General features: G+C 37.7%; 1 protein-coding gene across 7 annotated transcripts in view; it reads right to left on the minus strand.

Annotated features, from left to right (window-relative positions):
* The window catches only part of COL25A1 (collagen type XXV alpha 1 chain), a 306,555-nt gene that overhangs the window by 27,278 nt on the left and 251,726 nt on the right, over window positions 1-27,551 (minus strand). For 5 of the 7 annotated variants that reach the window (XM_030492734.1, XM_030492735.1, XM_030492731.1 and 2 more), the window contains 11 exons: window positions 24,789-24,833; window positions 12,871-12,933; window positions 12,079-12,147; window positions 11,146-11,190; window positions 9,085-9,129; window positions 8,457-8,534; window positions 5,401-5,424; window positions 3,940-3,984; window positions 2,273-2,317; window positions 1,883-1,963; window positions 1,083-1,145 (listed from right to left, as the gene is read on the minus strand). In XM_030492734.1, the coding sequence (XP_030348594.1) occupies window positions 1,083-1,145; window positions 1,883-1,963; window positions 2,273-2,317; window positions 3,940-3,984; window positions 5,401-5,424; window positions 8,457-8,534; window positions 9,085-9,129; window positions 11,146-11,190; window positions 12,079-12,147; window positions 12,871-12,933; window positions 24,789-24,833 (603 nt within the window). The remainder of the gene's footprint in view (window positions 1-1,082; window positions 1,146-1,882; window positions 1,964-2,272; window positions 2,318-3,939; window positions 3,985-5,400; window positions 5,425-8,456; window positions 8,535-9,084; window positions 9,130-11,145; window positions 11,191-12,078; window positions 12,148-12,870; window positions 12,934-24,788; window positions 24,834-27,551) is intronic. The other 2 variants (XM_030492737.1, XM_030492732.1) reach the window with 1 other exon arrangement.

A 27,551-nucleotide genomic window follows, 5' to 3' on the forward strand; every position in this document is an offset into this window, starting at 1 on the left:
TAACAAATCCATGGAAGACAATTCCATGATGATATACACATTTTGATATTACCTCTCTTCCTGGGTTTAATCCTGAAGGGCTGTTAATGTAACCTGCAAGGTGGCAGCAGGGATGCTGATGTCTCCAGACTTATGTGCAACCCTTCTGCTACACTAGCTGTTTGTTGGTGATGGCCATAGTGGCAACAAAGTGAGCTTTGAAACTTAAGACAGATTCTACCATCTGTGAAATCTCCTGAAAACTGAAAACCTTGTTTCAACTGAAAACAAGCAGAACAAGATGAATGAGTTAGTGAATTAATCTAGAACAAATTAATTTTAGTTTCAAAGACACTTGGAAATACAGGGTGCCTAGTATGTCCTGTCATGGCAAAGCTTAACCTCCTCAGAGCTATGGCTCCAAATACCCCAGGCATGGCACCACTGACAAAGTGGTAATTAACTTCTGTTCTGAGGTTTCCTAACTTGCTGTGCTCTCATAATATTAATCACCCATATCATAAAGTTATTGTCTAGGGAGTTTTTTGGGGTTTTTTCTTTGTTTGTTTGTATTTTAAATGCTTTTACAGTGCTTTGAAAAAATCAGGAGAATGTCTGGTCTTATAAAACTAGTCTCTGCCACTATTCCTGACATCACTGAAATTAGTCTAGTCTGTTTCTCAGCGGACTTTATGAGGACCCCAGAATACAAGGTGTTGAGAGAGATTTAGTGGTTTGGGTTTTTTTCATCAGTTTTATCTCTCTGGTTTACCTTGCAAAGCATTTATCTTTTGATTCATTACAGAGCCAGAAGGCTTTCACCGAAGCGAGCAGGACTGCTGTTCATAGTGGGAGAACAGAACAGAACAGGATTATGTCTTTAGGATTTCTTAAATGGTATTTAGCTGTATGACCAGAAGTCTGTTCATTTTCAAAAGGGCAAATAATAATTCAAAGAAGAAAAATACTTTTAAATTTTAAGTGTAGGAACCATCAAGGATGTCAGGAAAGATCAGTCATGAATATGAAGCATTGTTCAGAATCAAAAGCTGGAGAACCGTTACCGGATTATTATGTTCACCGAATACCACACTGAGACTTACCGAAGGACCTTGGGCACCAGGCAAACCAACATCTCCTTTTTCGCCCTTCATACCATTGGCTCCCTACAAAATCATTACAAAACAGCATTTATAAACAGTTTTAATCTTATTAGCAATCAAACTAGAAATTATAATATTTATTTGCAAATAATTATAATTTTTAAAAAGAGTAATACAGCACACATATAATGGAATTTCTGTTTTAAAAATTTTGGTGTTACCTTATTAATAACAACAAATTTAAAGGTATGTTTTTATATTGCCAGTTATCTACAGGGGCATTTTTATGGCAAGTCCTTAGGTTGGCACTCCATTCATGATGTATTTTATTATGGATACATTTTTTTGTAATTGTTTCTATTTTTTACTGATAAATTTAATTTGTACATAAATATGTGTATAGGAATAGGAAGAATACATCCCATACATACTGATGAATGGGATCATCCTCAATCTAAATAATTTGAAATTCCTCACAAGTGTTCAAAACATAGCTCCTTTCTCCTACAAGCTATGCTTGCCCAGATTGTGCTATACACTATAAGAGAGGTAGAAATCTGATCAGCATGCCAACTAATCTCTCTTTTCCCATAGCAATATTTTGTTTGACTCTAAGTGGAATGAAAAGCTCTGGCAATTTACACCTCCTCATAGATTAGCTGTAGAGCAATCTCAGAATTTTCCTCCCCAGTGCTTTCAGTCCCATATGCAATTTATCAGTACTGTTGGAAATTCCTGATAATGGAAGAGAGAAAAAATATGAGTATTTTAGGTAAAATTAATTAATTTTTCATACTCACTGGCAGGCCAGGAAGTCCAATTCCTCCCTTTTCTCCAGATATTCCAGGATCACCTGTATCGCCTTTTGAGCCTTTAGGACCCTAAAATATGTATTTATTCAGCAAGTAATATGTGAAACACCTGAGACACCAACAGGATTCTAGCTTTGATCCTAATAAGCAGAATAAGTCATTCTATGGATTGACCTTCTGTTATCAATATGTAGTGATGCAGCCATTCTTAGACTGCAGAGTATGCAGCAACATAATAGTGACCTTTATTAATTACTATAATTATATTATTATTTGGATTATGAAATCTAAGCTACAACTTGGGATCACAGAAATAAGCTCCTGAAACAACCTATGTTGCTCACATGATCTTTGCTACATGATTTACACATAACGTACCTGCTCGCCATCAACTCCTGGAGTTCCTGGGGATCCTGGTTCACCCTGCAAAAGATAAGACAGAACTGGATTATGCCAATTGTCCCAGACATTAGACGAAAGAGGCAGATAAATTGCTGTAACACCACCAACAAAGCCAGAGAATATTCTGTCAAAAAAGAACAGCATATATATGTATCTATATATATATAGATATATATAGCTATAATGCAACATATTGAATAAGTAGCCCTGATGATTAGGCCATTACACCGACTTTGGGTTGTATAGAGGTCAGACAAATGCCTAAAAAGAAAGGAAAAAGAAGAAACCCCAGAAGCCTGGTGAAAAAAACCCAATTCAATGGAAAATTTGTTAGTTACTGGAATAAATATGGAATCATGCCTCTTGAAATATGTAGGATAGACAGAGACTTCATATTCTCTTTCCTGGGCTGATACAGATCATCCAGTGAAGGAGTTCACACTCACAACATTGCCCTGTGATTGGTTCCTGGATAGCATTCTCCAAGGGAACAAGTTACATTGGTGGCTAGAGACTACGATAATGGAAACAAACTCCTGGAAAGGTTGAATTCTCCTTCATTAATTTTGAATGAGAACGCTCACCCATATGAAGGAACACAACCTCTTCCACGTTCCAGCTCCTCTGTGTTTTACAACATACTGCAAGCTGCAGGAATGCTGGGTAGATCTTAATGCAGAAAGCCATTTCTGCATACGTAACTGTGTATTCCATTAGTGATTTTCATGTAGAAGAATAAACCTAGTTTGTCACAATTTCTCAGAACAATTAGCACATATGATGTGATATATTTCCATATGATATCTTAGATGAAGCCTAAAATTAAAATGTCTGGTATTGTTACCGAAGAAACATGCTTTCACTCTCGGAATAGTTGAGAGTCACTGATAGAAGATATGATATATTTAGTATTTAAGAAGTAGGAGAATTATCCCAACTAGTTTAAGGAGGGTTCACTAACTGCAACATTTTTTTATTATTATTATAGCCAAATTTATTATTTAAATTTTATAGAACAGTGCGGCATATGGTATTCATCGTCTCTGTGTGGGCTGCTCAGTAACACTTCTGGCACTACGCATAGCACCAGCCAGGTGGGATTAGCAAGCTTGGGTTTGCAGCCAGGCTTCTGCCCACATGTGCATGTTTTAATTTTTACTGACATTAGAAAATACCATGCTTATTTGGGTGGGCACCACTGTAATATAAAAGCTGCATTCACATGCACTCATACTGTGGCCAGTGGTGCCTCGCACAAAGTTTTCCCTACCTCATTGCCACTCAGCCAGAAGCAATGCATGAGCCACTGTCTGGTTGGGCAGCTACTTTGCAAAGTCCTAAGTAACAGCCTCAGTGCACAGCCATGGGGAGATGCTTCTGCCCTGTTTCAGTACTAATTAATTTTCCTGGTTCTCAGCTGAGCATCTGTGTATGGAAACTGAACAAAGCACCTATTCTGGAAAGCTACATTTCAAAAGGCTAGGAAGCAAAAGTGTGAAATGTGCCGTATTCGGTAAAATTATGGTTAAGTATTCTGTACAAGAAAGCTCTGTGTACTTGTGTGCACGCATCAATTAACCACCCCCCAACCTCCAGAAATACCTCCATCTTTAAGATACAATGGGTAAAATAAGGAAGATCACCTTTGGCCCTTGTAGCCCTTGGGGTCCTGGTGGTCCTGGTGGCCCCTAAGCAGAAAGATACAAATGTCTTAGTTTCTAAATAAATTCCTTCAGGACTTGCCATGTAAACACTGGCTGAATGTTAATATAAGTACCGTAACAAAATGGGTTAGATTTTTAATACAAGGGTAACCAAGACCAGTTATGGACAAGTTGTTAATCTATGAGAACTCTCAACAACCAGAAGGGTACCACAGAAACAATGTTAAAATAACAGTACATCTCATATTGTATAATAAAGTCCTGCTGCTCCCATTGATAAAACGGCAAAGCTCCACTTAATGGCAGGGAGATGAAAAGACCACGTTTGCCAGCCCTCATAGCCTGATCCAAACCAATCACAGGTCAGGAGAAACCTCCAACTGATTGGAAAGAGGATTCTGCTAAAAGATGCTAAGTGCATTTAGGGATACACAGTGCTTTGTGAAATTGCCATGGAATAAGTTGTCACTACTTTTTTCATCTCTACCTCCGGCTGTGGACAGTGCCACATATCAAATATTGGTCTGGATGATGCACAGTGGGGATGCTCTTAAAAAGCCCCAAACATTTAAAAATCCCCTCCATTAATACAAAGAGAGCATTTGTACAGATGGGAAAATAGGACTAACAGCAACCTTGCAGAGAAGAACTTGAAACAAAAAGAAGAATAAAATAATTTGTTTATACCAAGTATGCAGCTTTAAGGGAAGGTTGAACCTGCAATACTATAAGCATCTCCTAGCTGGTGTCAGTATTCTCAGAAATTGTCTGACCTGATGTGGCTAAACCTCCCGCAGAAATTGGGTAAAGCACTGGGGTGTTCAGAAATCCCCACATTTTGGGGACAGGTGCTGGAAAATTTATCTTAGAAATAGAGATCTGATGAGACGAGAACTCCTCATACCTTTTTTTTCCCCCCCCAGAAAATAATTAATTTGCATCTAATATGAAAAATCCCAGTTTCTTCCAAGCCGATTTGAAAGAACTGATTTTCTACCCTGAAAATAAGGTTGGTAATAAAAATTGTTTAGTATTCAAATCCTGCTGCATGTTTTCACTCGACTCCTGTGTAGACACACAGAGATGGGAACATACATCAAAAATTCCAAAGCAGCTATCTGCCTAGATGTGTACCTAAAAAAATAATGGAGTTCTGTATTTTCCTAATCTCTTACTTAAACAAACTGAAGCTTTGCCATTAGTTCAGCAGGAGCAGAACTGGTTCCATTGTTGAATGGCTTTCAACAATGAGTTCCCTGTTATGGAAACACCAAGAAAGCAAGCAAGCAAGCAATCAAACAAACAAATAAATAAATAAATGTGATGATGAACCAGATTGACATCCAATGAAGGCATGTCCTGAACTGGCAGAATTATGAACATGCTATTACACAAAGGAGAAGTTCTACAACACACTGTAAGTAATGCAATATGAATTACCGTGACAGTCAGGGTGGCGATCCTCTGTTGGCAAAATGTATTAATAAGAGACACCATTACCAGAATTGAACAATGATATAAATTATCTTGCTACGATTATCATCTCCACAAAACCTATGCTGCATCTGGGAGACACCATGCCTCAAAAAAATTAGAGGTGGTAAAAATACCCATGGTATTTTTAACTCCCACTGTTGTACTAGCTGCTTGGCTTCTATGGGAATCAGAATTTTACACAGGTCAAGACTGCACGTTCTTGCACAATTCAAGAGATCAAATAAATGATGACTAAATAACAAAATCATAGCAAAAGTCTTTCAAAAATTTTTTTAAACATTTTAGGAAAACATGGTAAGTTGGTGTCTTAATTCGATTAAAGAACTAGCCCTATGTTTCACAGGCTTTGCAGCAATGTTTAATAAATACAGTTCCTAGAGAGGCGTCATAAAATTGATTTTCATATAGAAATGCAGATATACAAAAATATTAAGTTCTGAATCCTAAACTGCTGGTCCATAAACCCAGCTATATGTACTACAATTCTGCTTTAAATGCTTGAAAAGACAAGAGACATTTTCACCATGGAAGGAGGTAAAATATCTTGGACCTGCCACTGTTCTTTTTTTGCCAAAGAAGATTCTAAAAGCAAGTGAAGAAGTGTTTAAAAGTCTTTAAAATGCTTGTCTATATTTTTAAGCAGAGTAAAACCCCCAGATACTGGGGCTTGCACATGCTTTCCTGTTGCCTGCAAAGAACCTACTGGCCTACATGGAAGAAGAAATATTTAGCTTTGCTAATTGTTTTTCTATGTGCAAACAAAGGTTTGTAAATCTTCTATTTTAAGTGTTAAAAGAATCTTCATTTGCCAGTGCAACAATACATACTCTTGTCAAGAGTCTCTAACCTGCTCAATAAAAAGTACTTGAAAAAAAAAAAATCTCTAACATATGCTTAATATATTGGTGTCCTTTTTATTTTAACGTATTAATGGAAATAAATCAAGAACTTTAAAAATACTGAAAAATACAGTTTATCTAGATATGAAAACCTAAAATAACAATTGCAAATTAATGCCGGATTTCATACTACTGGGTTCCTTTTCAGCAGCCTATTCAGCTCTTAATATGTGAGCCTGTCATTCCTACAATAGTTAAACTTTTGTAGCTACTGCCTTTTGCTTTAGGAAGTTCTGGAGAGTAGGTCTGAAGAGACACAAATTTTGTATCTGGTCCTCCAAGTGTAAGCCACATATGCTCAGCAGGGGTCTTGCTTCAACTATGATGACAATTTTAAGATTGCAATTTTCACTGCTGATGGGCTAAGACATCTTATTGTGTACTAATGCATGAGATTGAGTAGGAGGCACAAGGAAAAGTAACTAAATTGTTCTGAGGCTTCTAGGCTACTTGATGATTTATTACTAAATACTGAAAAAATCCAGACAGGCAGTCCAAATCGTGCAAACTTCTTAAATTAGCAGGCCAGATTCTATGCAAGTTCACAGCTCAGTGCTCAGCACTGAAAGTTCTCATTTGCTCCTATGGGAGAAAGAGCTGCAAATCTCAGACCCCCTAAGAATTTGGCACCAGGAGCCTTAGGAATGGGTGCTTGCCATCTGAAAAGACTGAGCTGGATTTGGCAAGGATATTTTCAACTGATCCCATATAATCTTACTTACACCACCCTTGCACAGCCATTCCCATTAATATCAATTATTTGTTGCCCTGGATCAGAAGGTGATGGCATTTGAAACGATTTACAATGGGATAAGGGCCTCCTAATATGTTTCAACCACTGCAATGGGCTTTAGTCACTTTTTAAGACTTCCTTATGAGCTGCAGGTTTTCTAAGGAAGCTTGAAAGTAACATTGGTGCCAGAGTTAAGATACAAAGACAGAATAAAGGACATACAGAGGCTAAAACCACTGGTAAATCTGTGTCTGGTAATGTGCAACATTAATTTCAGGCTACTTTAAGCATCTAACTCAGAGAGTGATTTAAAAGACTGCAAGTTGCGTGTTTGAATTCCCTTAAAAGTAAACCAAATGAGACAGATACAATGCAGACCCTCACAACATGCTTATGTAGACTTCCCCATAGACACCACTCACAGTGAAAGATTTGACTTAGCCTTAATGACATACAGGCTTTTAGATTTTAGTAAAGGCAGTGAGATTTTTTTTATTTTTCAAAAGAGTCTTGAAAACCAAATGACTGGCCAGACATCTATCCACTCCCACTGAGTAATTGCAAGCAAAAAAGTTCAGTGAGAAAATGATCAGATACACAATGAGCCAAATTCAGTCTTGAGTTGCGTATAAGCAAACCATTCACTTTGGTGGAGTTATACTGCACAGAATTTGCATCTGAGTATGCTGCAATGTAAATCACCTTGAATGCAACGACATATGTCACCTTGGAACTTTCCTTTTACGCAAACACTCATTCATTCTTTTTGTAACCCTGCTTTAATCCTCCACACGTTTTTGCACACCAGTCAAAATAAGTTTTCTGGAAATGAAAAAGTGGGAAGACTGGTTCTTAGCCTATTTAATGTACTCAAGTTGCTGATTGAATCCACAGCTTGCTAATGGAACCATGTTACATGGTTTCCAAATCTCAAATATTCTGCTCTTTGCATTTTATAAGAAAAGGAGGAAGAAAAGGAGGGGGAAAAAAAGAAACGTCAATATTATACTACATGAACTGAAAAGCAGACATTTCTGTTGAACCTATGTATGTGGTTTATTACATGAATTCAGCACTAAGTACAAGAGCCAGCAATGAATCAGCTTTATCCTCATTAGATGATGTCAGTACTCTCCAGGGGAAATGAAACTAATTCATTCAGCTAAATTGTATCAAGGAAATAGTTTGTCTAACACCAAGCAAAAAACCTGGTTTCCAAATATAGAAAGAGGTTCTTAATTAATAAGTCCAGAAAATCTTTGCACACAAAATGTTTTCAAAGTCTACACAAAAGAGAAGTATAATGCTGTCAAACTGCTTTTTCCCAGACCAGACTAGGCCACTCGAACCTTGTTATGTTTGCATACCTGCAGAGCTTCATGGATATTGCCATTATAATCAATTATCTCTGTTGCACCTTGATCGCCTTTCTGTCCAGGTGGTCCCTGTAATATATTTTCCATAAAAATTTTGAGACACCTACCAAAGAGTATTCTAGACACTTAACTACTGACACATGCTTTGACTTGATTGTACAGTGTTGGAATCTTGTTGTACTTAAAATACATTACTACTAACCACAAAAGTTGGCATTAAACTAATGATTGTTCTCAAAGAAAACAATTATTAAAAAAACAAAGATAAATATAAATAAGTGGGTCAGTACACAGTGATTTGTTCTGCTGGGAAAGCAAATATATGAAACCTCTAAGGTCAAATATTTAAGCAGTTCCTATACTCTAGTTCTGTATTGGCTGTGAACAATGTCAGAACATCTGGCATGTAACATCCTGGCCATGAACTATGAACAGGAGACTGCTTCAAATAGTAGCAAGGACTGTTATTCATATTAAAGGCCAGTTAGCAACCCAAATCCACCAGAGTCAAGTGCCCAATTTCATTGGTTTAGCTGGAGTTGCTGCTACAGCTTAAATTCATAATGTGGACTGAATCCAAGAGTACAAAACAAACAGCTGAAATGAGAAGTAGACTTACCCGTGGACCTGTAGATCCTGTGTCACCTCTGTCACCTGTATCACCCTATGTAAAAATGATATTTGAAAACAGATATGCCATTTGACAATGTATCATGTAGTTCTCCCCTTTTAAATATAGTTATCTTATATAAGACAGGCTAAGAGGCCTCTCAACATAAACAAAATGGGAATCTTAATTAATTAAAGGAAAAAGTACTTCAAAATCTGTGAAGTGGGCGGGTTGGTGATGCATTTGGTTCTCTGTGAATTGTCAGAGTGCTGTATTGATTTGGAACAAGAAATCCCAGTGAACCAATAAAAGACAGATTACCAATTAAATAATTTGTATAACTTCCCTATTCTTAATAGTGTTGTTATCTAAAGCTTTAAAAGAAAACTAGATAAATTAAATCACTCAGTCTGAAAATACTCAACAACTTCTTCAAAGGTGTGTTTCAAAGTGTGTAAACTTTTCTTTCTGCAATCATGACTCCACTGTCTGAACTTCCCTTCTGTGAGTCATTGCCTCCCCTACAAATACAACATTACTGTCAGAATTAGAGTTCCTTTACTCCTTTACTGTGACAGGCTTAAGATCTTTACCATCTTGCACACAGCTTTTTTTCCCCAGCTATTAGTAATGTTTCAAGCAATGGAGCGAATTTCAGACATGTATGCATTCATAACCCAGCATCCAGTGACTATGATTCATTTTATTTCGCAGTCACTTTCATAGCGACATCTTACATTTTTATATTACTCAAAATTAATATGGATAAGAACTGCAACTTTTGCTCCTGTTGAAATCTATAAAATTTTAGTACAAGTCAGAGAAGAATGATTAATTCGCCAGTGGTAATAGAAAACACAGAAAACAGAAAACTTTCATGGGACTAATGAAGGAATTATGGAGAGCAGGCTGTTGGCAGGACATGATCAAGTTTGTGCCATCTGCCTTTCCTTTCAGTGTTGCCTTGGCAGCAGCTAGGGAATGTATCATTGGAATTGTTAAAAAAATGACTTCCCAACCACTAGCTTGACTTCTATGGGTCAGATTTTCAAGACCTGTATGCAGGTAAAATGAAAATTGTATATCCTTTTTTGGTATAGAAGGAATCAAAGGGGATGTATTTATCTTTTTGGTGCATTTGAGATGTGCCCAGGTACTGTAGGCAAATAAGAGGCTGATATACTGTTCTACTCTCACTCTCACGCTTTAATCCCCTCATCAGCTCCACCATTTTCCAATGTTTCTTTCTGATGAGAATGAATGAGGTTAAGTGGCACTTATTTAATCATATCCTTAAGCCCTGTGAATGGACTGCTCCTCAAGGACCTTACACATACTGCAAATAGTATCCTACCAGCTTACATTGTCATGTCATCTTTATTCTGACAGCAGACTCAACAACTGCCTAAACAAATCTATTTTCATTTTGCTTTTATTCCATATTATAACGTGAAGAAGACTAGTGAGCATGGTATTTTCACAGTGGATGAAGTAATAGAAAAGCATATATCTGTCTTATCTCTCTACACATATGTGAACTGCTATATCTATATAGAGATGGATGTATGGATAGATATATATAATCAAATTATTTTTTTAAAGAGTAGATAAACCAGTAGTGTAACCTGCAAGTCTTGCCTTTATAGGACTTCTGGCCATTATATCTCAGTACATGGAATACTACTGATTCCTAATTCATCAAAGTGTGGATCCACAAAATTATTGTGAAAACCAGTGAAGTCCCCATAGGCATAGTCAGGTATTGATTCCTGGCATGTGGTAGGACTAACCCACACCAGTTACACAGAGAGAAACCAAGTTGCATGGAAAAAACCAGAGCAGAGTGGAACAGATGTTATAACAGAAAAAGAACTAGAATTACAGTGTTTAAAGACACAGGATTTAACTCTAATAGCTAAAGCTAAAAGTCAGAAGGTTTGACTTATAAGGAACACTGCAGACTGTCACATGTTCTAGAGCGATAAGTGAAGTTTCTGTAAAATATTACAATTTTATTCTGAAAATCATTGTGTTAATTGCGCCACTAAACACAGTTTCTTTACTACTAACCTTTGACCCTTTTGGACCTCTAGATCCAGGTTCACCTGTTTTTCCCTGTTTGTAGGAAGATAGGAGAAAAAATGATACAGAAATGGAAGTGAAGAGAAAAAGAAATTAGTAATAACAAACTACAGTATGAACCAGCAGAAATACTTCATTTTATATGACCAAGATAATGAATCTGTAAAGGTACTGAATTTAATAGCACCCAGAGCAATATATTCTTTAACACCAGCATTCAAAGGCCACAGATTCCATCCTCCCAAAGGAAAAGCAGTATTGGCATTAGAAAAGAGTAGACATCATTAACACTGGTTTGCAGGAATTACCTATGTCATTCCATAACTCCTGAAAAATGATAGCTAAGAGATAGTGAAGATAAATATCCTAAAATAAGGAAACAATGTGTTACCACAACTTCTTTTCCCAAAAGATCAGTTGAATACAAACTAACTGGCCAAGGAGCACAGAATCTGCCTTATTGTTTTCAAGATGTCTTAGGAAAGAGATGGTACTGACATGGTAGAAAATATTAAGACAACATTAAAATTTAGTTAGAATGATACCTTTCTTACAGAGTTAGAAGACAGCATGCAAAATGGATTTTCTCTGCATTCAATAGCTACACTGGTCAAAGAGTTCAAACTTCGATGCTGAAAGTTAGGGACCTGGAGGTCAGGGCTTCAGCTGGAATGAATTAGGCCAACTCCATGACAGTGTATGTAGGTAGCGTCTTTACTTTGTAGACCAGATAAGAGTCCATTCAGACTGCAGTTCCACAGCTGTGAACACAAAACTGCCATTGTCTTCTGGACTAGAGGATTTGACAGCATTTTCATTTAAGAGCTCACTCACCAAGTTTTTGTTCTATTTTTCAGCACGAAAAGATGTGTTCATAGGTGTTAAGCCAACAAAACATTTCCAAAGTAAAATCACACTGACCTTTGGTCCAGGAACTCCAGGTTCACCTCGCTCACCCCTCCCAACAGGACCAGCCTCTCCTCTGTCACCCTGTTGCAACAGATACACATATATCACAAGATACCAGGCAGTCTTCAGCACGCCACCAAATCAGCACAAACCAAGGAAACCAAACTATCAGAAGACAATATTTTCAAGTTAATCTGTGACTTGTAGTGTCTTGAGGAACTCTCCTCTGGTTAAATACAGTCTTCTTGAAGGCAAATGAAGGCAGATTCAAAATGGAAATGGTTTGGTTTTTATTTTCCCTATTCTAAAAGGACTGGAATAAAGATTCCCAAATGGTGAGACCATTTGTAGGATTCATAATATTCTGTCATACAGTCACTAAAAAAAAACACAGGAAGAAAATAAAAAATATAGGTTTAGTGGATCTGTATTTTCAGAGTCTGAAGTGTAGTAGCAAAGTTCTAATACCTGCACATACTTTCAAGCTTTTTCTTAACAAAAAAAACCCAAAAACAAACAAACAAAGAAATATATTTTCTTCATTCATGCATATTCAGCATCTTGAACAAGTAAGCTTTTGAATGCTAACATGCATAAGGGCAATAGATGAACTTAAGTTCTGAGTGGATATAACATCTGCCTTCACATTGTTTGAGGGCATCAGCACAAAGATACATATGTCATAGCACTGATCCATGAACTATGACTTCTCACATTTTCCTCTATTACTACAGTCTCAGTGTCTGCTATATAATGAGGAAGTTGAAGCTGGCATTGGCTGTAAGGGCTGCCAGTTACCCTTACCTTTGTTCCTGGTAGCCCTGGCAACCCAGGTTCTCCTTGAGGACCAATGAAACCTGGTTCACCCTTAAAAAATACCATACAAGAGGAATTTTAGATCATTTATTTAGCAGTAACTCAAGTTTCTTTTGGATAGTATTTTCCCTGTGTTGCTTACAGCTCTCAGCTGCAATGCAACAATTATCTAGACATACTTTTCAACGTGAGTAACTTTCATCAGCATAAATTCTTGTAGCAAGCCATCACACAGCACACGAAAAGCAAAAGAAGCAGAAGGTGTCAAACATAGTTTCAAGAGGTTAAGGACAGTTAATATGCAATCTGTACTATAACATAATATACCAAACTAATACCAAAGCAAGTATGAAGGCAAAAGGGGAGTTCTGAGTGATTTCTAAATTTCAAAAGGGACAGTTCATTTCAGTCACGTTATGAGGTAGTTTTCTATCACAGAAGTGAATAGATGGGCAGACAGGGTAAGGGTGTGACAAAGCAATGACAAATTGAGAGGCCAGGCGGTACTGTTGCAATAAGTGTTCAAGGGAGTTAGTAAGCTGCATCATGCCCAAAAAGGCGATCAAAAGTGATCTCCTTTCAAGTCAGAGCCCCCCAACATCATGGTACTCTCCCTCCTCATTCTGACGGTAAAATACTTCAATTCTCTGCACCCAACAACTTCTCTGGCTGTGAACAGCTGGGAAAGAGCCACAGCTCTCCTCATTCCCCCTATTTTGCCCCCTTCCCGCCCATTCATTTGTACAAACATAACAGACAAATAGCAGGAATCGAGCTGAGTTGCAGCAGAAGCAGCATTAAGCAGAGGAGTGAAGACATATTTTATTACCTATCTCCATGCCTGAAGGGGGATAATGGAAGATTAATAAGCCATATGGTTTCCTTCCCAAACTCTCCTGAACAAGGTTTCCTGCTATTTAATCTTGCATTTTTTGAATATTTGAATTTGAATATTTGAATTCATAAATTTGAATCAAGAAGATATACCCACAAGCTATTGTAACTTTTAAAATCAGTAGCATAACCCAATTAATAAAGATCTATTTATTAACCTTCTAACAATGTCCCTGAACTTAATGGCTAAAAATTACCCATCAAATGCCTCTTCAAATAGCTAAATGACAGATGTGTCATAGACCTATATTGATATAATTACTGAGAACATAAAGAGACAGTGGATATAAGCAATTGGATAATATTTCGCTTCACCTCTTTGCTTCCATAGAAATACAGGCATGTTGCACTGGGTGAGCAAATGAGGAAGTATTCTTGCACATTCATCTGCATTCTCATCAGTAATCCATCATTAACAGTTCAAAGCAAAGAAAATCTCTAGCAAATCCTTAACCACAGAAATCTTTCCTGTGGCTATATTGAGAGCCATAACAAGCTCTCAATGACCTCAATTTAGATTATCAAAAAATAATAACATAACTAAATAATGAGTTTTCTCACATGAAGTTCCAGCTGGTTATGGTTCAAAATATAACAGAGGAATAAGCAAAGACAGATACATCATAGAGAAGCCTGGGGTTTTTTTGCTGTTATAGGAAAAAAGACTTACATTTTATATAAGTCTTTATATAAGTCTAAGACTCTTTAGATGAGTTTTACTCAGCAAGAATAACATAAGGTTGTCATTGCAAGATGGAAGCACTTTAATGTCTTAACTTCATCTGCTATTAGGGCTTGGAGCAATTTGTATCAATCATACAATACAAGCAACTTGGTATTAAAAAAATCAACAAGCTTGTAAATTGCTTCCACTTTACAGGAGTGATTTGTTATTGTTTTAAGAATAACTTTTAATGGCTTGATACATTAATAATTTAAAAGACTAAGAGACTACCTCTGTGTGTGCTCGTTTTCACCCTCAAATGTTTGTCAATTGTAGAAATACTAATGGGTCAGACAGCAAATGATATACTACTATTAACAAACCTTGTTAATGTTCATTTCCCCCTCGTATCATAAAATGTCTGAAACAGAAAAGGGCCCTATAATGGCATGCTGTACACCTAGTGTAAAGTAAATTCCATCAGGATTTAATAGTAATAATGGCACCTTGTAATTTACTTCAGCAAATAGTCAAATTTTTATGAGGATTATTATCTAGACATATTCATAACTGATTTTCATGGTGATTAAAGCTTTTATGGCCTGAGACAGAAGCTAGCTTTGCTATTAGAAGTTAACCTAAGATACACTGCTAATGCTGTCTTCTTTTGGCTTTTATAGAATCTGTAAGTGGCTAAAACTTGGACTTTTGCTTAAAAAAGGTGAAACAGTTGAAATCCCCTTTGTAATGCTAATAGCTGCTTTTAACACCACTAATTTGGCAAGCGTTTATTAACAATGGAGTTCTAATACAGTATTCAGTTGGAATTTGCCTTCGTCGCATAGCTGAGACACACAACAATGAAATTATTTAAAACTTTGTTCTTATACAGGCCCAGTCCACTTCCAGTGCCTGAAACACACAGCTCTATGCTTATACAAGCAATCCGTAAAGAACAGCAGTTGTTGGATACACTGTTTTCCCACAGAAAGCTCTTATTTCTATAATTATTCTTCTAATGAATATAACACATTTTCCCATCCATATTAATGTTTGCCCAAAAAGAAAACCTGTGCTGCAGAAAAGTGCCCAAACCATTGACTTTTCTATAACAATGAAATAAAGTTGCTTCCATTTCTGAAATCACTATCCTACTTATATAAATAAAAATATTTGAAGTCACTGATAAAACATTTTACTGTTGCTAAAACCCAAAACCATGTCAGCCAGTTATTCCCCTTATGAATATAAACCGTGCAAAAGCTCTTAACATTCTTAACCTTTTTCTTTTTAAAGACTCACTGCCACCTTAGTATTTTCCTTCTGCATCAGATTACTTCATTATTTTCTTTTATGCTATAGAAATGAGACTACACCAGCCTTTTGAACATGAATTTGCAAGGAACAATGCCATTTCAATCCTTATCTTTATCTAGTGCTTTAGATAAGAAACTCTCACCTTTATTATGTAGCTCATTCGTTCCGAAATACTTTATTTAATGTCTGCCCCAGTGCTGAGACTATGGCAGTTCTGCACCTCCAGGACTGACTGGCAGATCTGTCATGGACCCAGGAGACGTACACCTTTCCCTGGTATTCACTTGCAAGTCCAGTCATCCCAAGGCCAGGATTCCTGCAGGCACACCTCTGGGTTGGCAAACCATGCCAAAGCATCCAGAATTTCTGTGGAGGATTCTGCTAGTGTGGGTCCAACCCACAGTTTCCATACATGGGAAACCTACCTGTGTGGGCTTGGGGAGAACCCTGACATGCTCCAACACATAACTTGGGGGCAGGCTTGGAGCTTCCAAACTCCTGCCTGTAGCCTTAGAGGTTCTCCAAAAATTCCTGCGTCTGGCATGGGGCTAGCTGCAAACTCCTTGAGAGCCACAGACCTTGGGAAAGCCCAAACTGTCCTTTCTGACAAGCATTGACATGGAAGGGTCCTAGTTTTAATCACATGAAGAGACCAAGGTATATTTGTCTTACATGTTACTCTGACCCACCCATTGGCAAGTACGATGCCCTTTCCTTGCCTGACTCCACTGAAAGAATCCTGCAGATGTGCAGACATACAGAAGAGCTAGCAAGAAACCCCTGACACCCAGATACAAGGCAATTTGGAGAACTAAAAAGCTATAATAATTTGGATTTTGTTCATTGGTGTCTGTGTTGATTCTCCAGAATTTGCCATCTGCTGCCCTCAGACTTTCTTTCCAAGATTGCTATCTAACCAAAATATCGTGACTTCTCCATTCTGCAGAGGACTGAGGGCCAAATTCTCAGGAGTCTGGAACAGAGCAATCCATAGCAATTGACGAAGCCACACTTGCTCGTGCCCTGCCTGCATCCATGGCATTCAGTTCCAGTGAAGTAATTTCTAAGAAACTCAGCTGGCTTTAGACTATACAAGTCAGAGAGGACGGCCCATTATACATTTTCACTTTTTCACTGAGAAGCGCATTAGAGGGACTTTATATATAGCCTAATGTCCATGGGAATTTTGCTCTTGGGTGGACTACAGTATTCAACTTATAAGAAGGAAATGAGCAGGGTAAAAGGAAATCTGATTTAAAAAACCCCAAACCCTAACCCTGTTTTAGAAGCTCTTTGTTAAGGCTTTTCACACCACTTCAGAATTGGCTCCAGAAATGGCCAGTTAAAACAGGTTGTCTGGCTCACTCATCACATTTGAAACAATATCTTTACTCCCTAATCAGTCCCTAAACTTAGAAAAACAATTCAGGTTTAGAATTTCCAAATGCATGTTTAGCCTTTATGATTCATTTAGAGCTAAAGAAGTAAAACCTTACAACCTGGCTAACACCCTGGAGCTTCACAATAAGACCCACTTTGTACATTTATTGCTTTTTAGTAATAAATCCTAATTTTCTCATTGCTTTTAAGTTCTGCTTGCTTAGAAAGTATGTTTCTTTGGAAGGGTGTTAACAGAACCGGTAATAATTCTGATTAATTCTGCACAGATTAGTCATATCAAGGACTTCTTACTTAAAGGTTAATTATAATTCAAGTCACTGTAGATTTGAGGATTAGAATAAAAACACTTGTTGTAATAAGCACCTCATTTTCAACTATTTGCAATGGCTGAACTGCTAAATTATGAAGAGTCTGGCCCCAAATTGTTTTCTATAGAAAATGGATTACTAATCTAAGGAATTTTTGTTGCTACTCTGAAAGGTAAAGAAATACTTCCATATTACTGAAATTCAGATTACAGATTTTCTTGATTTCTGAATACAGCAGAATATTGAACTCTCATATTATTCAGCTGTTTTAAAAATTTGGGATTTGGATTGTTGGGGTTTTTTTGGTTTGTTTTTTTTTTTTTTTTTTTTTAACAAAGGAAAATTAAACTATGCCATAAAACAGATGCTGTGAAATAAATCCTTATAAGCTCAGCCTTGCAACTAGTAATATCTTTAGAGGAAACAACAACCTGTGTTTCAGTTACTTGTGTTTTAGCCTTTCCAGGAAAGTAAATGAGAGCTTTCATGATAATTTCTGACGGATTAATAAAAACTGGACATATCTCAAAGAATGCCCCAGTAAACACTCCTGACGCATGCATACCATCCAATGTTAATGATGATTTAATTTTCTGGCCTTGATTTTCTAAATTAGTTCTAGGAAATTACATGTCTACCCTATTGTTCTGGGTTCAGCTATAGCAGTCATTTTTCTCCTGCTTAGTAGCTGGTGCAGTGCTGTGTTTTTTAACTTTCAGCCTGGGAACAACGCTGATAACACCGATGTTTTTAGTTGTTGCTAAGTAATGTTTATTCCGACCAAGGACTTTCTCAGTCTCATGCTTTGCCAGGGAGGAGGGGAAGCCGGGAGGAAGCAGAGACAGGACACCTGACCCAAACTAGCCAAAGGGGTATTCCATACCACAGCACGTCATGCCCAGTATATAAACCGGGGGGAGTTACCCGGAAGGCCCTGATCACTGCTCGGGTCGGGCTGGGTATCGGTCGGCGGGTGGTGAGCAATTGTATCCTCTCCCCTTGTTATTTCACTAATCGTTATTATCATTGGTGGTAGCAGTAGTGGTTTTGTGTTATACCTTAGTTGCGGGACTGCTCTTATCTCAACCCGTGGGAGTTACATTCTTCCCATTCTCCTCCCCATCCCTCCGGGAGCGGGGGGAGGAAGGAGGGGGGGGGGGCAGTGAGCGAGCAGCTGTGTGGTTCTGAGTTACCGGCTGGGCTCAAACCACGACACCTATGCAAGTGATTACTTCCACAACATATGGAAACCACACATCTAGGAGTGGATGAACAAAGCAAGATATGTAGCTACATACATACAGACATATATATTTGTATATGTACTTCAACCCTGCTCAGTGAATAATGAAAATTAATGGCACAGTTGTGTAATTTTTTTAATTTTATGTTTTACCTCCCCATGCATTGAGCTACTTCTGAAAACTAGCCCTTCAAATGTAGGTACTAAGTCATACTTTTTTAGATTAGTTCCCTTTTTCACACAGAACAGGCATCCTCATAGTCTACCTTTCAGTATTTGACCTGTACAACACTGTACATTTTCCTCTGCTCAGGCAGATATATCAGCTAAGGCAAGTGCATATTAGGGAGAAACCTAAGTTCTATGAAGCAGGATTTGAAGCTGAATTCCTACAAGTTTTAGTTGCTGTAGTTGACACGCTTAGCCCATCTCTGTATCCAGGACTTGGAGATGCCTGTCACAATGTCAGCTCATCCCTACCACCTCCTAGTTCAGGCTAAAAAGAGTTCTGAGTATGGTGACCTATAGGATAAAGATGAAGTGAAGCCTGGACAAGAATATCTGAGTCCTGGAATAAATTCAAAGAAACATATAAGCCCTGCAGGTTTCCTGGAAACAGTCACTAACAAGGAAGGAAAACAAGAAGAATGGAAATATGGAAAAGGAAAAATGCATTAGGAAAATGCACTCAGCCTTGCAGACTAAGAAGTTCTGGAGAAATAAGGGAGTTTAAAAAGCCTTCCTGTAGGCAGTGAATTGCATTGACTCCAAAATGAAATGCTTGGAACTACCATTTATTTCAGATTTTCTTTCATTTTACTACCAGATGACAAGAGCAACATCTAAACACATGAGCTTAAACAGCAGTCACTTGCTTTTCTAAGAGAGTTTAAATAGGAGACTAACTTCTAAGCATCCAGCTTGAAAATTTTGTATCACATTTTCTCTGCAAGTTTTTCTAGCAGAACTCACTGGATGAAAGGAGTATCAACTCTTCTAGAGCTAGAAATAGAAGTTCTGTGGAGCAGCAAGTTTTTCAGTCTTTACACAGAATTAGGAAAGTCACAGGATCAGATCTTTGAATATGAACAGAAAAAAAAAAAGAAAAATACAGAACAGATGAAAATTAGGATTATTTTTGCTTTCAAAACCCCCCCCAAAAACAAAAAACCAAAAAAACCCAAAACAAACAAACAAACAAAAAAAACCAAAAAAACCCAAAACAACAACAACAACCAAAAAAAAAACCAAAAACAAACCCTCCCCATAAAAAACCCAAACAAAAAAATTTCAAATTCCTATATCTTTACTCAGGTTCTTCTAAAACCCCACTCAGGCACAGTCCCAGGGAAGTCAATCCAAAGTAATTGTATAAAAAGATACAAGATGCTGCATACTGGCAAGCCTATTGAAGCAGCCAGTTCCGCTGGATTTGAAAACACAGAAAACTTTCCCTACTGAAAATAGAAAGGCTGAGCAGTCTTTCTTTTCTCATGTCAAATCATTCAACAGCAGTTTTCCTGGACAAAATAGAATAAAACTCACAAGCTTTGTTTCAGTATTTGTTTTAAAAACAGAGGGAGAAATGCCAGAAAAGCTAAAGAAAAGCCAGATCCTGTATAAAGTGCTGCTACTGAGGGGAAACTTGTGTTCTGTGAAGACTTCCCACTACAGTGATGAAATTGAGGACTGTACTGCCCAAACGCCAGAAAATGCAACACACAATGGATTTGAGAGATGTCGGACATTACCATGAATAAGTGTATGCATGACTTCCATTACAGTAAGAAAGTGCTGCTTTGTACGTATCATCCAATGAAAGCTAAGAGATAAAAGAGATAGATGAAGTTAGCGTTTCATAGAAAGTATTCTGCGTCTGCTCGGCATCAGTTGGGGATATCAGAGCGATGAGTTAATATTCTGTGTTTAGGTGCCTTACTCACTTCCCAAGTGACACGGTGGAACACATTCAGGGGCTCATTAAGTTTCCAGCCATTCCTAAACAGCAACAGGTGCTTGAGAAACATTTCTCCAGCATGTCACAGACAGCTTCATCACTGTCTTAGAAATAACTGACTGCACTTGTGTTTCCTCCATGGCACCAACTGACAATGAGGAGAGGATGAAAAAGAACAGGAAGAACTCCCAAAACATCCGCATGTGCATGGTGAATAGGTCTAGAAAAGTAAGTAATAAAAGACCCTGCTGCGTAATCTGAATTCAGATATGATACTTGCATGTCTGTCCAATGTTGCTGTTCATTCAGACTTCAGTATCACATTCAACCAAGCTCTAACAGGTTCCTGGGAACAGTGATTAATTAACTGAAATGGCATTATAAGGAGCTGAAACTTTCCCAGTGATTAGTATTAATTAATCCTTTAAGTAGTTTGTCTACGCGTTCAAGTATACTGGCCTGGATGTCTTAGAAAGCTTCTTCAACCATGAGAAGGAAGATGACATGTAGCTGGAAAGATATGGTCCACTGCCTGGCATGGCATTTATGTTTTCACAGGCTGGTTTAGCATTTGTAAAGAGTGCTACGTATGTGCACAGTTACCTAAAAAATTTAATAATACAGCCTGACACTGTAGAGAAATTAATTCATAAGCAAGCAAATTTGTAGTTCAACTAGCAGATTTAAAGAAAAGGAGACTTACAGTTCCTTACAAAACAGTAAAAGGGTAAATATTGAAGACTAGAACTACATTGAAGAATTTCCTATGTGTAGAATATCCCTGTATCTTACATTTCTTTACATGGAAGTACTAGAAGATACTAAAGAAAATTCTCTCAAAATCAGGTAACACAGAGTCTTCTCTTGCCTCTTTCTTCTCATCTGTCTAGAAGATACCTGAATGTATCAGTCCATCAACATCTAACAATTCCAAAGCTATTTAGAACATAAAAGCTCGGTAAACATTATCCGCAGACAATGTTCATTTAAAATCACCTGTGTGATTTGAGTTACTCTATATCAAATGGATATGAAATTTTGCTATTTATCTATCTAATTCCTAGAAAATATATTGTCCCAATTCCTTGACTACTTGGCTGGCTGAACACAGGTTTAAGCTATATCCATTCATCTTCAGGAATTAATGCATTTCAGCCACCTTGGGCTAACCTTTCAAACCTGCTTAGGAAATGTGTTTTACCAATAACTCAGGGCAAAAGGCAGAAAACAAATAGAATGTGTTAATTTCTAGAACATCATAGACACAAATTTAGTGAACATTCTGTGATTCCAATTATCTAAGATGGAAGAAAGATCAAAAAGTGTGCTGAGAACCCTGAAGCATTTTAGTTGCAAGGGACCTCAACAGAAAATTTTGCAAAAGACTTTTGTGTGTGCATGTGCATGCCTGCGCAATGTAACAGAAACTGAAGAGAACAGTACTGCAGAAAAAAAGAATAGTATCAAAATAATACCAGAAATACAAAAATATTTAGGTTTTCATACTGGTAAAGAGATTAATGGCCACTGCCTTGTATTGAACCTCATCACTTTCTCCAACATGTTCCTGTTAGCGCTTTGCTTGAGTTGCCAGGTGTCCATCTCACAAAGTTTGGGAATAGCCTGCAAAATCCCTGCTGACAGCTACTGTGCTGGCATGCAAATGCATGAAACTCTGTAATCCATGAAAGTCTTAGAAAAAAACTTCCCTTATGGAAACTTCTTACATGATGTAACAAGTTCCTAGATGTTGTGATGACATTGTGCAAGGTTTGTACTATATCTGTCGCATTACGCCATCACTGCATATCACTGTTAAGGTAGAATAGCAAAGACATATTTTAAAGAGTTTTACAAAGTTCTGAGGGAAATAGACCCCAGAAGCCCTGAAAAAATGTGAGAAACAACAATGAACAATCAGGAAAAAAAGAGTTATTGCTTTCAGTTTTGTGCCGTAATACCATAACACCAAGAGATTGCAAGTCTAGACAACTCGATTTCCTTCATGCTCAAGTTTCTTATCCAGTCACTGTTATCTCCAAGTAGCTTTCAATCAACATCAGTTCACTGGAAATTTGTTTCACCATAAGATATCACTGAGGTTGTTCTTGGAAATTGATTTTACCATGGTGATACATCATTCTTTGCTAAAACAGAGGGGGAGAAAAGGTGTGAAACTACTCCTTTTTCTTTCCCAATAACTGCCCATATTCCTAATCCAGCTATTCTCTGGTTTCTGCTATAACTTCTCATGCCATAGATGTAGTCTCTGAGACAGAAAAATCTAGGCTTTTTTCAATGCACTCATTAATTAGAAAGAGTTTATAGGTACCTTGAATCAAAACAGCACCCATCCTTCAAGTCTGATGTGACCAGATCTGTTTTGCTTTCTCCTATGCACATTCTGCTAGCTTGCTTGTCACCATCTAGGGTGTACCTAGCCACCTCAATGCAGAAGCGCACTAGATGGAATTTCTTCACTGAACCACCACTAGTCTCCCTCTGGCCTAGATTTTTAATAGAAGCTAGCATTCTCCTAAGGGATTAATATTGGACCATATTATTCCATTTTATTCTGCAGGCAACTGTACTGTTTTTCCTGTATTCTGAAACAAATTTTCACCAGGCAAAACTCCCACTTCATCCATTTTTCACTTCATATCTTGCCTTTCAGGTGAATCTGAAAGCTGCCCTTCTGAGCCATTCTTACCACTAGCAAATGAAGCTTAACAGCAGTAAGTTTCCCAGAGCAGAGACTCAGATTTAGACTCTTTTATTTACTTGCTGATGATATGCATGTTCATGCACGGTCTGCATGAACATAGAATCCTCAAAGACCAGCCATAACTCCAGCTGGTTTTGGCAAGTGCCCCCAAGATGCTGACACTGACCTCCTACTGAGCTACCTCTTAGATCACTGTTAAAGTAAACAGAATAGGGATTGCTGTCAGAGGTCCTTATAAAAATAGTTTCATCACACAAAGGACAGCTCCTACATGATCTTCACTAGTCAATATAGGGTTCATTCTCATGGAAAATGAACAAACTCCCTGGGAACTACATTTTCAGCTATTACAACACACAAATTTTAACATGCATGTTCAATTCTTCCCGTAATTCACCAGTAACACAGAAGGGACTTTATGCTTCAGTGCTGTGGCAATTCACAGGTCCCTTGAGAAAACCACTGCAAATGTTGCATTCCATGAGATAAATCCTGAATGCTACCAAAACGGGCAGCAGTTTGGCCCCTTGTCATTGGAGAAATGATATAAACTGTCTCCTGAGGTATACGTAGGCCAATGCTGGAATGCAAAGAAAAAGTTTCAAAGAGATTTTGTTTTCTGAAAGAACAGTCTTTGCTACAAAGGAGAAAAAACCACTCTAATCTGCATTCACTCAGGATATGTGATTCCACTCATTTTGTGCAGCATTATACAGTTACCAGCTCAAACTGTGCAAGTGTCTACAACTCCCAATGCAACCACTTATGCTAGAACTAGACCAACCACATGTATTTTGTATTAACTTACCTAAAGATCCTAGACAAACCGGAAGCCAGGGACTAAACCAGGTATTAGGTCAGGGATTGCAGCTAACACTGAATAGAATCTTATTACAACATTTTGACTTGTCAGTGGAAATCACTCTGTGTAATGGAGCACGGACTATGTTTGTCGACAGAGCCAGGTCTCCACAGCCTGTGTATAATTAATGCAGTTCTTTGTCTGGAGGCTCAGAAATTCAATAGACTGTTGCTACTGGAAAGCACACACCAAAGTGGAAACCAAGTAAAGCTTTAATGACAAACCTCTTCCATTACAGTATAAAAAACCCTACGATATTAGATTATTTTTTAAAGCAACCACACCATATTAGATTATTTTTTAAAGCACTAGAATGAAATACTCTACATTTTAATGGATGATATACTGCTTGTCTACGTACATATGGCTGATTTTCCATGTGAAACTGTTTTGTGACAATCCCCAGTTCAATACCAGAGACTCAGAAGAAGATACAGCACAGGTACAGCAAGTCCATTTTAGCCACATTCTTTTAGTCTCCCGCTTTGTGGAGTCCCGCTCCCCCCTCCAGTACAAGAGACTACGATTTATTTACCTTTATCCCAGGGAGTCCAGGAAGCCCAGGAAGACCTGGTTCACCCTATACAGGAAAATTACATAATATTACAGACATTATTCAGTTATGGCCACTATCCAGTGAACACCCCTGTATATTCTGCAGCAAGATAAAAAAACGTAAATGACTGCTACTCAGTTCAAGCAGGACTGATATTTTCAAAATGAATGACTTAAATTTACGATTAGTAGAAGTCATGTTAAGAACTTAAATATCTTCTGGGAACCTCGGGTCTGAAGATGACACCCAGGCTGAAAATCCATGTCAGAAAAGCCAAAAATGAATTCACATTAGCCTTCATCAAAAGAGAAGTAAAAAGCAGCACTGGTTCATTTTACATGCTGCCATTTCAACTCCATACTTACAACAGATGTTTAATTGTGTTCCATTTTCAACTCTGGGCTAGATATTGTGCTGTGTAACTGTCTGGTTTAGCTACAAAGCAATTTAGAAGAGCTTGGTTTAAATTGTGCAATTCAAGCAAGACTACTTAATTATAAGTTATAATTATAATTATAATATAACTGGGCCACCATTTTTATAGAGCTATCTGTAGCACCATTTCAGTGCTTGCTATTTATCTCTGAATATACATGGTACATGGTGTCATGAAGGATAGGGGGAATGTAATCTTCTATTGCTTTACCCAGAAGCACCTTGGTTGTTTAAAATTGCAATGAAAAAACCTATAGTACTGCATTTGCAAGGGTTATTTTGTAACAGGAATTGAAAACTGAATGTATTAATTTTGAAATGAAGTTGAAATTACTCTAAGAAAAGAATGACAACATTTGCACAAATGGTCATTTTGAGATATCAGCTAAATGGAAAGATGTTATCTAGGGAAATAAGGACAATGAAAAAAAAAAAAGAGCAATAACATGTGAAGAAAACATTATTTTCAAGTCTGGAGATTTTATTTTAATACAGACATGGATTCTAACCAGCAGCTTGGATCTGAATATTCCCTAAACTTTCAGGAAGCTCGGGTCTGAACTCTGAAACCAGCTTTTAACTTTAGAATGAGTTGAACTATATTCCAGATTTTGTACACTGCTGAGCTTTATAGAAATCCAGATTTCAACTCTGTGGTTTGGGCTGATTCATCCAGATTGTGCTATTTAAATATTTTACGTGTATGAATAGACACATACATACATTCATACACTCATGTATACATATGTATACATACACAAACATGAACACATATATGCATAACATAGATATTTATGAGTACCCAAATACACTTCGAGGCAGTAATATTAAATAGACTTGTAGCGCTAATAACAAAATTACATTCTGCCACAAAATGAAGAACACAATAAGGGGTCTGCAAATCGCTTTACCAAATGGAGTGATCTTTAAATGTTATAGAAGAATCTGATAACAGCTTCTTTGCCCATTTCAGTTACTCAAAAATTTTAACTGTTCACATTGCCTAAAAGCACAGGAAATATTCCAGTCTCAAAATATTAACTATAAGATCAGATGAAAGAACAAAGGCTAGGATACCATTTTCAACAGACACTATTATTTTTGAGTACGTTGCCTAACTTTCTAAAGGAGAATATGGGTTGTCACTCTTGCAAAAGAATAATCCTTTAAAAAGCCTCTATTGCACTCATTCCTGACAAAAAGCTAGTTCCAAAACCCTACTTCTCTGACTTGCAGTTTCTTACTTGAGTAGCCATACATACCATGCTACTACTGTGACCTTTTCCCATCTAAGCATGAAAGCACTAAATTTCATTTCTAAGAACAGCATTTGAATAATTATAACTGGTAATCTATTAGTATTGCTAACAGTAGGTCACTCTTTAGTCCTGGGACAGAGATAACTCCCAATGGGTGTGGGCCCATAGACCCACACATAACAAGCATAAAGGATCCACCAAAGCCAGTTCAGAGTCACAGTAATTTAAAACAATTAAAACACCCCTCAAAGATAGTTTAAAAAATGTGAAACACCATGAAATCGCTAATGCTAAATTCATCTTGCAGAAGAATGCATAATATTTCCTTTTCTGGACTTTCTTGATACAAAAGATTTAAGTATGATTTATGAGAAGCATGATTTTTAAAGAAACCAAGGCTGTATACTGTCTCCGTCTCATAATGCTCAGGTTGGCAAGGCAGGTTGTTCTGCCACCTCTGCAATACATATGGCACACAACAGCCTTGTCAGGCCACTGAAATACTGTCACATTTCATGTAAATAATATTCAGGTGGTTAGCTCAATGTTTATCTGTCCTTAGGAGGTCGGTAAGGAATAACTGGAAGAAGAAGTAGTTAAATATAAGGAAGCAAGAAAGGTACTGGCAGGAAGTCGGAGTGGGACACAGTAAGGGGGAAAAGTATTGAGGTGACTTAGAAGGTAGAGGCATGCCTCCAGTTAAAAAAAGGGTTCCCCACAACCTTTGGTGGGTGAGTGAGTCCCTGCTAAGCAGGGAGCAGAACAGCAGACAAGGGGCACCTGGGTGGAGGAGGCACTCTGAATGAGTGCATTACTGTGGCTGCTGTTTTGGGCTGGGACCTGAATGTGGCACACTGGAAGCTTGTAAGGTGAAGTGGAAAGAATGCAGCCCCCTTTGGTGTGAACAACAAGCTGAGACTATAGAACTATCTGAACTGCGTACCTCTCACTTATCTATGTTACCTAAATAAGATCAAACCTGAGTGCCTGGGGACTGAGATCCAGGAGCCTGCTGATAAATCACTGCTAGTTTTGCCTCCACGGCAGC

The sequence above is a fragment of the Strigops habroptila genome, chromosome 7, assembly GCF_004027225.2.
Source record: "Strigops habroptila isolate Jane chromosome 7, bStrHab1.2.pri, whole genome shotgun sequence".
In the NCBI taxonomy this organism is placed as follows: Eukaryota; Metazoa; Chordata; class Aves; order Psittaciformes; family Psittacidae; genus Strigops; species Strigops habroptila.